Source organism: Serpula lacrymans, assembly GCF_000218685.1.
Source record: "Serpula lacrymans var. lacrymans S7.9 unplaced genomic scaffold SERLAscaffold_11, whole genome shotgun sequence".
Classification (NCBI taxonomy): domain Eukaryota; kingdom Fungi; phylum Basidiomycota; class Agaricomycetes; order Boletales; family Serpulaceae; genus Serpula; species Serpula lacrymans.
The window spans coordinates 1,584,980-1,597,553 of record NW_006763300.1 but is presented as its reverse complement, the minus strand read 5'-3'; the positions used below and the strand labels follow the sequence as shown (position 1 = coordinate 1,597,553).

The 12,574-nt window shown below is 39.9% G+C and overlaps 2 protein-coding genes across 2 annotated transcripts in view; both read left to right on the top strand.

Moving 5' to 3' along the window:
- Window positions 1–10,994: 10,994 nt before the first annotated feature.
- On the top strand, window positions 10,995–11,231 carry SERLADRAFT_397596 (uncharacterized protein; the record flags this gene model as incomplete). The annotated part of the gene is made up of 2 exons (XM_007321695.1): window positions 10,995–11,157; window positions 11,215–11,231. 2 exons carry the CDS (start codon window positions 10,995–10,997, stop codon window positions 11,229–11,231), a joined length of 180 nt encoding a protein of 59 aa, XP_007321757.1.
- A 50-nt stretch (window positions 11,232–11,281) lies between these two features.
- SERLADRAFT_475067 (uncharacterized protein) overlaps window positions 11,282–12,574 on the top strand; it is a gene marked incomplete at both ends in the record, with an annotated part of 3,559 nt that continues 2,266 nt past the window's right edge. The window contains 5 exons of the mRNA XM_007321694.1: window positions 11,282–11,348; window positions 11,401–11,519; window positions 11,578–11,722; window positions 11,778–11,897; window positions 11,955–12,574. Coding sequence (XP_007321756.1) covers window positions 11,991–12,574 — 584 coding nt within the window. The remainder of the gene's footprint in view (window positions 11,349–11,400; window positions 11,520–11,577; window positions 11,723–11,777; window positions 11,898–11,954) is intronic.

Below are 12,574 nucleotides of genomic sequence, written 5' to 3'. Positions count from 1 at the left end.
CTTCAGTATACTACAAAGACTGTGGGAAAATGTATGGCAGCCTGACCTTGGTTACACAACAATATGATAAGGTGTTGCAATGCTGATAACGTGAAATCAGCAATCTGCTGGACCGTGTGAGAATGGACGGTCAGACTGTCCATTCTCACACGGTCCAGTATTGTCCCAGCAAAGATAAGATTAGATGAGCTGTGCAAGAATGGACGGTCAGACTGTCCATTCTCGCACGGTCCAGTATTGTTGTTCCAGCAAAGATAAGATTAGATCACCCAATGAGCCGTGCGAGAATGGACGTCTTTGGATGTTTGTGATAGATTTCTATTAGGCTAGTTTGTATGCATACCAAACTATTTGGTGAATATTAATTCTATCATTATTAGTATCAGAAAAAGGTTCTCATAGACATAAATGAGCTGGTATAGCTGGTATAGCTGACATAATAACTATAAGGCTTCACATAGAAATTTATTGGTTATAATAGGAATTGAATTACAGCCGGCTGTGATCCCATTTGGCCTGAATACCGTGTGTGTTTTACAGTGGTATGTTGTGTGTGTTTGTACAGCCGGGTATTTGTTGGCTGCCCCGTATAGCTGCTGCATACTGGGCTGGCTTACAAATCAGAGGTATTATCCTATGGAGTATTGGTATGTCAGAGTATATTCTAACATATACTACTACAGGTTTGTTTGTACATATATATTATACAGTTGATGAAGGCAGTGGCTGATGATGTCATGCCGCACAGCCCGTGTGACCAACTCCACTGCGTGAGATACCAAAAATAAGAAAAAGGCAGCACAGCGCAAGAAGTGGAGTTTGAGCAATAATGGAAAGTCCCACATGGCACAGGGTGTGAAAACTACAAAAGAAAGTTGAAGAGGAGAATGAATTTTAAAGGTCCGAAAAATGTGTTATTGTAACACTCAACTGGGGCATTTCCCGAAATATTGACCTCCGCTGAGGTCTGTTCTGTATGTCAACTCAGCTGCCCTCAGGTTTAGACCTTTGCAAATTGACTAAAAATCTGATGATCTCATCAGTCTGAAAGGCCACACAGGCGATAAAGCTGCCAACATGTTAATACAATGAAGTTCAATCTTGATGGAACTTGTAAGTAGATACATTGAATAGAAAACAAAAAATAGCTTTGTCAGTCTATGCAACAATAAGAAAAAGGAATTTCATCAAAAAAAATGATAATAGAGGATACTTATAAATATGTGTGCCATTGTTTCCAGCATAATCAGTAACAGTGTGGACAGGAGGAAAGATTGTTTAGATTGATAATAAAATATCATAAAGTCAAGTCTGATGTTGATTTTGATGATCATGGAAACAGATTGGAGTGGACCAGGAGCAGGAATTATCACAAGAAGAGTCCTGTAAGAAAGTGTGCAGAGCAAGCTTAGTACAGACTTTTTGGAACTACATATTAGTAACACCAGGCTGAAATAGGCTGCAGCACAGTATTTGCAACATTCCAAGGTTTACAGCAAAAAATGTTACCTGAGATAATTATAGACACCCTACCTGTAGTAGTAGGAATATAGTATCTATTCCCTAGTGAGCTATTTTATTTTACCCTGCATATCATCATACTACTTGTTTCTTGCTGTTTTTTTTAAATTTCCTACAATGATTTCAATGGCACCTAGCTGGATGGTTAGCTTACCTCCCTTCTAGTGTATAAGAGACCTCTTGTAGTAGCTAGAGGTGGTATTCTTAGAATCAACTGTGAATTTGTTGTTCTCACACTGGCTCACTTGGGAATTCTTTCAACTCTCTTTTTGCTGTGTGACATTCTGTGTGACCATTACAGTTGAATGATTTGCCTGTGATTAGTTCTTGGCTTTGTTTATGTGTGAAGGAATGAATGACACAGGCACATATTCCACAACCTCACTTTGGCTTTGCATATGAGATTGCTACAGACATTGTTGGTGTCAGGTCTAGCATGATTGCTAACAGGTGTAGTAATTCAGAAGCCAGAGGAATGGATGCATGAGAATAGATATGTCAACTTCAAAATAGTCCTGAAAACTGCTGGTATTTATTTGAAACTTATCTGTGTGGTGGTGACTCAACCAATACCAAACTTTGTAGAAAAAGGAAGGTAGGGGTAAAGCCAAGTTTGACTTCAACTACTATTATAACTACTATTGTTACGATCACATTTTCAGAACCTATGTTTTCCTTTTCATTTTCGAACTCTAAAGTCATGTGACTTACTATATGGAGATATTACATAAGCTGGACACATGGTGAAGTCACAAGACCAATCACGTGACAGGACATGTGATTGCTTACATCATCAGTCACATGACATGACATCACTACTTATTAATATAGACAATGACATCATATAGAATACGATGGAACATCATGGAACATTACTAATACTTACATTAACTGTACAGTACCACATGTATTCACTATATAAACCCTTGCAATAGATGGAAGCTCCTCAGCGAGTCTTCCTGTTGTTTACTCACAACACACTTGTTCTTCCTACTAAGCTTGCTAGCTTAGGCTGAGTATACCAACTCAGACCCTTCATCGTCCTTCAGAGTTCGGCGTGTGCACCAGAGTATACAAACTTTGGGTATTGTTACAACTATTGTCTGACCAAGTCAATAATACAAAGTAACAAATATAATAATATAAAGGTTGGGATTGTATTACATACACTGTCAAATGAAGACCCCAGGCTTGCCATTGTTCAACTGTGACATACCACTTAAGACATTCTTTCAACAGGGAGATTGTCTAATAATGGTAGTGAGTATGAATTTATGGTGCTGCCCAAGATCATCACTCAAGTGTTCAAAAAGTGTATGTTGCTTTGAGATGATGAAGATGAAGGTCTGTGCTTGCTACTTCCCACTGTCTAAACTCATGCCTTGTTAAATATATCACTGTATCTTTTGTGTGATCATTTGGTAATTATTTGCCTGTTTATGGCCAGGGTTTCCCATGGGACCATTATACATTACATTGAGAACAACTGTCTCACTCAGTTGCCTGTTTTCTCCTACACTAAAGAATTTTATACAAAGGTATTATTGTAAGGTGAGTCACTTATTAATTTCTGGGGGGTATGATGTGCTCCAGAAAAATCTCTTTATGGTAATTCAAGTGCAGACCTGTGAGTCTGAATTTTCAGGGAATTTTTGGCAGACCATCACAAAACATCACATGATCAATACCTAAGTGACAGATGGGTTAATTCAAGCTATAAATGGGACCAAATGGACTCACAGAATAAAGAGTGGAATTCCCAAGTGTCCACACACATAATATTTCAAGTCACCAACTGGAACCTCCCAGATTATAGCTTACAACTTCTCTGAGAGCCAATGGGATGTTCCAAGTTGTTTGTTGAAACTTCCCGAGTATTCATGAAACATCCCTGAGAGCCAGTGGGATGTCCCATGCTTTTTACTGGAACTTCCCAAAGCTCATGGATCATCCCTGAGGGCCAGTGGGATTTCCCAAGCCACAAGTTAGAACTTCCAAAGTATTTATGGAACATCCCTGAGAGCCAATGGGATGTCTGCTTGTTGGAACTTCCCAAATACCTGTGAAACATTTCAAACATCTAATTGGAGATGGAATAATATTAGAAATTTTATGTAACTCACTACTAAAGGGGCTTATAGACTGCTTAATGGAAAGCACACATAAAAATATGCATCTTTAAACCAAAAGGATCACAATATATTACTGTTTGGAGCTCTTTTACTACAGACTCAGAGAGTATACATTCTTTAAAAAATGGCCCAACTTGGGGTTACTTTTTGTAACAGGCTCTTTTTTTGAAACAGGAAGCTCTTTTTTCCGATTTGAACTGGAATTTGTTGAAAACAAAAAGTTCACCAGATACACCTTTTTGCAACCTTGTCAGACGCACTACCATTATGGTCTTTATAGTGGCCAGTGATTGGCCAGAGGCAATACCATATTAAATACAACATTAGGTTCATCACAGTGTCATGGACCAAACAAGTATGGTGTGACTATCACACAGGTACTATATTTGAAACACTCTGAGTATGACCCAATTTACCCTTACTTTCAAAGATTCAAAAATCCCATGTAACCTGTGACAACCTCAAGATTATCTTCAACAAGGTGAAGCAGTCTGAGTCTGACATGAAAATATTTCAACTTTGTTTTCGAGACCATCAGCTTTATTCTCAGACTACAGAATATATTACAGCCAAAATATGACTCTTAAAACCCCAAGGACATTTATGACTTTTTTTTTTCTGTTTTTATCATATGTCATAACTTCAATTTCAACAACCAGAATATTGAGTGACCATCACAAATAATAGTTGCAATTCCAGAGGGCTTGTGACTTGTGAAAAAGGTGTGCAACTGGTTTATATAAAGTCTGAATCATAGTCATAGTTAATATTTCTCCAATACATTTCTACTCCGAGTATTTCTCCTACTGATGGCGGTGTTGACATAGTAAGAAGTTACATCTACACTATACTTTGAACTACTAATACTTTACAACCTTTCCTTCACACATCTTCCATTATCTTCATTTACACTTACACTTTCCGCTTTTTCTGAACATTACATAAGCATCGGACTTTGAAACGCTGTCACAAAAAGTCGGACATGTCTTTCTCGACACCTCAGTCTTTACAATAATAGACTGAGGTATGTATAACATTCACTACAGATTTATATCAATCACTAACAAATATCTTACAGTCTTTCATTTGACAGGTACTTTACAATTTGTAGAGTCTTTACAATAATAGACTGAGTCTTTCATTTGACAGACATTTTAATAGCGCATTAGGCGGAATGGTAAAAAATAGATTGGGTGAGGACGAGAGCGTTGTTTATGTCAATGATGATTTCCTCGATGGGATCAATGGGAGAAGACGACGCAGATGAGTTTTGATAATACTCAGTGATCTGCTCGACCGTTTCTTCCGCGTCTGGGGTACGGGCTCCGGTAGGGATGGGGAGGACCGGGAGCGGCTTGTTGAGGGCTTCGAGGAACTCTCTCTGGTGTTGTCGGTCCGCCTCTGATACCCACTCTTCTGAGTACCGTTGGGACGTAGACACGGTGAAAGAAGACGAGGTCTACAAGGAATCCGGTTTGGAGGTAGCGGATGACAATGAAGATGATCAGGAATCAGGCGAGAGTGGTTATGATAGAGGAGATGTCCAGTTTGCTGAGACTGAACAACGATAGGTTTAGTAAAGTGGATAGTGAGTGGTCGGTGGTGAGGATGAGGAGGAGGGTAAGGATAGGATGAGGGCGGTGCAGGTGATGATGAAGTTTTCAGACTGGTGCAGATGCAGCGATAGTCTTCAGGTAGGATACGATGGTCTTTCAAAGAGTGGTGCTCTGAAAGAGGATTGATAGCAGGAGAGTTCAATATTCTGTCAGGCAGCAAACAGGGAAGCTATATAACACAAACAAATGCCTGGCCAAGTCCCTTTTGAAGGTGGTGGATCAGGGTATTGTTAGTGAAGAGTATTGATGTAGGCTCAAATCCAAACTAATATTGAACTAAGGAATAATACATCGAATATGTACTTTTTTTATAGTGAACAGCGAAGATTAGATCGAAAAAGGAGAAGGTGAGAAGATGATCTAATCAAATAACTAATAGATACAAAAAGAAAAGACAAGTGGTCCAATCTATCGTAATTACTAATGGCGTGAGAGAGAGTCTTGGTAAGTGATGTATGATTTGGCTGTATCAGTAAGCCCATGACTAGGCGCTGAGTCACATCCTAGACTGCGGATTACTATTCCTCCGAAGTATTCCCTGACACAGTGTAGGATCATTGCTATGTCATTCGGATATCTTCTCAAGGATCTATGACGGCTCTCCTTTGTTGTAAGTACGGCAGAATAGGAGTATGAAGGGAGAAGAAGAAGAAGAAAGATAAAAGTAATAAAATACCGGCTGTGATCTCTAGTCCAAGGGCGAGAGGAGTAACAGGGAAGGAGTTGGATAGCCACGACATGATGGGAATGCAATGAGAAAAATTGATTCCTTACACAACCAAACCTTGGTTTGGCTTACTAATGGTTATTTATAGTTTATTTTTGATTATTTGTGATTTAAAATAATTTGTAACTGGTGAAAACCATTTATGCCCATTACGCTCCTCTATCCACTTATTAAAAAAATTCTTATATGTGCTAAACACAAATGACACTCTCATCCCTGCAGTTGATACTGTCTCCTAAATGAACAATAGCTATATCTTCAAGGCTATAACATGCAGTGGGCTCCTGTGTGTACGCTAACATTGTGGCAATGGGAGATGCTAAATCCTAACCCTACCCTCTATGTGCAGAAACACACAGTAACCCTAACCCCAATATAATGCAGCGAGAGCATGGAGACCACAGCCAGTAGAATCCTTGACCTCAGCAGAAAACAAACTGTAGACACTGATGGTGGATGAGTTTATTGGTGATCAATAATGAGATACTTGCCAATTCCATAAGAGTGACCAATAGTGTTGTCAACCTGACTGATGAGATAACTGGGATGACTAAAGAAAGTGCCATCCCAGTTTGGAGTCAGTTGTGAATTGAAACTAAACTGAAACTATAGTTTGTAATTAATGAATTAATTTCTATAAACCAAATTAGGTATTAGCTAATAATAACTGAATCAAAACCAACCATACCAAACTGCGGCAACACTAACCATGATAGTGGGGCTTAATGATGATTTAATCCATAGCTCTTGTGAGCATATCAGATTCTGTGGAGTGATGTTGTGCTGGAGTGAAAAGAGCAAGCCTGAGGTCAGATGTTTTAATGACTCGGCCAAGTTCTCCACGGTAGGAATGCAAGATTTCAGCTCTACATCAAAATTATCATAGGCATACACTGCCAGAAGTGTTTGTCCTAGCTTACAAAGGGCATTCTCAGATTGGATAGATAATGACCAAATGGCGGCATGTATTGTGGTCACTGAAATGGAGATGCCCATGTGTGCGAGAGTATTGGTGACCTTTTCTGCATCAGGAAAAACCTAGTTGCCTTTTATAGCTATTATAGCCACCATGGTGCTATATAGAGAAAATAGTAGCTATAGTACACCTAGACAAGTCCCTATTATATAGCTCTATATAGCAGCACTATTTTGAGCCATTTGCTATACCTGCTATAGTAGCATTTTTGTGATATACACAGTTTGCCTCTACTATGGCTGCTTTCATAGAGTATAAGAGATATTATAATTCTAGATTCTTATTTCAGATCAATCATACTAAATTCACTTTTACTATAGCCAGAGACCACATATAGCAAACTGTCAAATTTTATTCCTAATACTGTTGTATGACTTGCATAGAGTAAACTACTGTAATGAAGTGAACCCCCACAAACTAGAAAATCCTCTTGATTTTCTGTTTGGTCTTTAGATACTCATACTGTTCACTGTGAACAATATTCAATATAATTGTATAAATACACTTTGACTCCACTCACAGAATTTTATGAATGACTTGATAAGTATTCTTTGTAGTTCTTCAAGCCTTGATGGATAGTGCAAGTGTCTGGTAAGTGATTATAATTATAGGTATAGATGTAGTAAATGGATGAATGTACTTTGGCTTGTTAACCTATTCACACCTATTCAGAAAAAGATAAGGTGGTCAAACAAACTTTGGAGTAGTTATAATGTACCTCAGTAATAATTGAAGCAATTGTGTATGCTACTACTACCAGCTGATGGTGTAGTGAGGGGATATGTTGGGTATTGATATGGCACTGGTGCCAGTGGCCACTGTGAATATAGCAGAGCTAATCTCAGTACCTTATAAGATAGTTATTTTTAAAAAATATACCTAGAGCTAATAGCACACTTGTTATAACAGCATACTTAACAAGTGTGCTATTAGCTCAATTTTGTTGCAACTTGAGAGGATAGAGGATGTGCAAGACTTTGAAGCGCAATGGTGTACCATTGTGATGTGACATGTAATATCACACTAGTGCCACGTATGTATCAAGAGCTGACTCTGAAAAAAATGTGGCACACAAATCTAATCTAATCCTAAGAAGTATGTGAAAATGGACACACACTCACCCTATTTTCACATCCATTTTATTTCCACCACTATAGTGTTCAAAGTCAGCAACACTTTTGTGCCACATCTTCAAGCTCCGCTTAAATTCTTCTTAGACTCATCAAGCAAGTCACTTTGATAAAATATCAATAGCGTTATTCAGTGCTTGTTCAATTGAGTGATTTGGATATTTGTGATAGACTTTAATGAGACAATTAGGCTGATTCATATGTATGCCAAGCTATTAAATCAATAATAGTAATAGTATCCTCATTGGCATCAGAAAAACATCCTATAGAAAGCAACAAGCTACCATAACTGCTATAGCTGCTATAGCACTTATAGCATCTATCATAGCAATGCCTGGCCACTGATATGTAGACAATATTTGAGACATCTGTGATAGATTCTTATTGAATAAATAGCCAGGTTGCTGTGCATGCCAACTCATTTAGTGAGCAATAATAGTGTTCTCATCAGCTTCAGAATAAACCTCTTATAGACAGAAACAAGCTATCATAGCTGCTATAGCCACCATAGCATTTACAATACTATTGTAAAATAATTTTGACTATAATGGTAATATTTGAGCTGTTGTAGTAGCCATAGAAACATGCTTGGCTATATAGTAAAATGGTTTTTCCTAATATAGAGTATGCGCAGACTGAAGTAAGATGCCTATAACACTCTGCAAGGCATTCATTTTTTGGCTGGTGCTTTGCATTATTATACTGACTATAACAACTTTTTTCTAGCTCTGTTTTGTATAAATGTGATATCGGAGAGGGAGGACAATATTTTACTTACTACCACAATAGCTGCTTTTGACACTCATTTGCCTTGGAAGCCCGAGACTCTTTGTCTTGGAAAAAAACCTCAGTCATTCCCTCTAGATCCATCTTGTCTATTTGTGCCCAATAAGTATCCTCTGTTACAATCTGTTTTGCCTCTAGATTGCATTCGACTCTAAGGATATGCCACCATCCGTGTTTCTAGTCTTCCATCCTTGATAAGGGTAGATTTATGGATGTATAGTCTCCTCAGATGATAGGACTGAGGTCTTCCTTCATGATAATAGCAGGGAAATGTAGAGTAGATTCAACTTGTCCTATCCTACTGTTATACAGGGGTTTATATACTAGTAATTAGTGAATCTAAGCTCAGCTCCAAACTGGGTTTGTAAGTAAGAGCCAATAGCGTAAAAACCTCCAGGTTCCAAGGTGTGAAGGTTATAGTCCTAAAGGAGTATCCTAGGAGAAATAGCAAGAATGGATCAAGAACAGGTGATTGTAATGTAGCTATAAGGAGTATCCTTAGAAGAACTATAAGTCACAAGGTATAGGATTATGGCTGTGTGTCCAAGAGAGGAAATAGAAGATAAGGTAAGGTAAAAGGAAAGATATACAAAGAGATAAAGAGATAAGATGAAAAGCGTACATGTGGGGAGATATAGAGATAGTGGTGGGTGATAACCACTAGATAAAGGAAACATAGTCCGATAAGTAAAGGAAAAGGTGAAGGATAAAGTAAATTAGAATCGTAACATCCTCTGCATCATCAAGTTCCCCATTCTTGCATTCACTCATACTTGTGTCCAGACCATCAACTGACCTGTCTGAGTCCCCATCAAGTAGGGTGTCCAGTATGTCCCACAGTACTGGTGCGTCACTTTTATACTCTGCCGCCATTTCTTTCATTGAAGTGCCAACTGGTATCTTTGTGGACCAGAACTCTGGATGCACTGCTTCTCAAGAAGATGTTTGGCCCATTTCAGCACCGCTTCTTTTGTTTGGATAGCGAGGGAGGGGTGGTTGAAAAAAGCTGCAAGGATAGTTGGAAACTGTGCTAAGAGATCTTGAATGATGAGGTGGTGGTTGCAGTGAGAGTCTTGCAGGATAGAGAGGAGGAACTGGGAAGGCTGGGTGTCAGATTGAGTAAAGAACTCAATGATGGATTCAAGATGGTTGTTGAACATTGTGGTGGATTGATTGTTGATGTTCAGCCTCGTGTCCTCATATCAGTTCATTCTATCTCTATCTTTCTTACCAAGAATGGACACAGGTTGCGTGGAATAATGTTTTTATTTTTCAAAAAATTGTAATTTTTCGGTGCTCAATTTTTGGTCTCAGGTGAGTCACTGTGGCAACCATTGTTTACTGATGTTAAATTCCAGCCGCTGTGGAGAGAGAGGGAGGACCAAGGTTATGCTGACTTTAAATTTTCAATTAATCACGCAACTTTCTAATAATAGTGCTATACTCAACACCCTAATAATCATCCTCCTCTCTTGCAACAGTGGATGGGGAGGAGCCTGAGAGTTATGTGGCTTTGAGAACATGCAAGCGCAAGAAATCATGCACTTTTTGCTGAATTCGGCGCATTTGGCTCAAAATTTGCTCAATATACATACCTAATATGGAAATTTTAGTGATGTAAGGATCTACAATGATTTCTGCAGCCACTATTAACATAAAATTCAACGATTCACAAGGTCAGCAGAAGACGAACTAAGCTATGGAATATCTTCTTTAACTGTAGAAGGATCCGCCACTTTCTCGAGTGGTCCGGAGCACCAATAACAGTGAGAGAGCAAGAATGAAAGGGTGAGTAAAAGGTACGCAGTTTTCCACCTACCATGTATAAAAAAGGCACTTGCATCTGCTTGGAGAAGTATTAACACTGTATCACTTTCGCACAGATGACAGTTGTTGGGTTCCTCTTTAAAGGCGTCTGTTGTTAATATGGGAAGGAGACGCTAGCGATTGCATCCTTACTTCCTAGTCCATGTCCACTGTCGTGGCAATACCACCTTTCATATATACGGGACTAACCTGGCCCAACGACAACACTGGAGATACTGAGCATATTAGATGCTATAGAATGCTGTGAAGCTTGTGATGACAGCTTATGGGACACTGCCCATGACAGAACGTGGTGTTACTATGTGGGGCTTCGTCGCCTTATCGCCATTTTGCAAGGGCATTAGACTGCTAACTTCAATCCAAGTTTCGCAGGTGTGGGGGAAGAGTTGTACCGCATACGTACCCGGAACAGGAGATTTCATTGGGAACAGTGTGGGAACTGGTACGTGTTGCACTTGGCGAACTTGAGGGCGACTCTTAACCATTATTCGCATATCAGGATATACTCCCGCGTAGGCAGTCTAAAAGCGAAAAGCCGGCGAGAGGTGTCAAGTTTGTCAAGCTTGAAATAGAACGTACCAGCGACATATTTCGTGGACGGACACACACGATGCCATGCTGTGGCTCTACTAAGTAGGCCAACTTTGAGATCTAGCAGGAATTATTTCACAGACGAGCCTACCAGGTGCTTTCACTCGGACCATACGCTTTGTCCGGTCCGATCGGGTCCGATCGGGATCCCATCATGATCATTCAGCCTGAAACTTCAAGCTTCGAGCTAAGGTATCGCTCAGTCTGAGCCAGGTATGCACAGGTCTCTCTTCAGCCTCCATATCTCCTATACCTTGAACCATCTGGAAAGGGCATATATTATTTTTAGCAGGCTTGAGCGCTCGGAGGACATACTGGTAACGAAAATTGTCTCAGTGACGCCTTCTCGAGCAACACCCAACAGCAAGCTGAAGAGCAAGTGGAATTCTGAGGTATTTCGCGTGCAGAGACAACTGGTAGTGTTATGTATTCCTAATTTGATACTCCACGTCGCTTATTTGTACCATCCAGCGCCATATTTATGAGGCCGTTATTTGTGTCTGACGTAGCGCTGTAATGGCGGTACACTAGGCATACTAAAAGGAATAACCCACATATTACCCAACAAAGGTACACCCGGCTTTCATCAAGGTGAGCACTCTTTCCTTATCATCAAAGAGCAATCCCACTCAATATCCTACTCAATAGTATCGTTGTATCACTCAAACCACGTCACTCAAAGCAATGGCACACAATCTCCTATCCAGCGAAGTGATGAACACTGCACTTCAACGTTCCACGACACTACCAACAGAACTGTGGCAAATATGCTTGATGTATTCTGACCGCGACGACCTTCAGCAGTTGCTTCTAGTTTGCCAGTTGTTCTATCACATTTGCAGAAAATTTCTCTTTCACAGGATATCTTTCAATGGTATTGAGATAAAGCACACCATGATGAGGCATGCAGAAGAAGATTTACAAAGGCTGAGAGGTGCGGCTGCCCGCTTCTCATCTCTAGCAGCCGATCCCACCGCCAGTGAACTGCGTGCAATGGTGCAAGAATACGAATTCAAGGGACTCATAGATGAACTTGACCTCTCCTCCATGACGCACCACCGAGAAAAGGATCTCATCAAAGTAATCGACGCCTATCTTCTCGTCTCCCACTCGATGACCTCATTACTACCATCTCTCCTCAACCTTCGTGTTCTTCGATTCTCTTGGGTGGATTTCGACGATGATATGTGGGATGTATTGGAAGCCTTACCCCACCTCAATGGTTTGAGCTTGGAAGATTGCGAGTTAACTTCTGTGAGGGCAGGTCA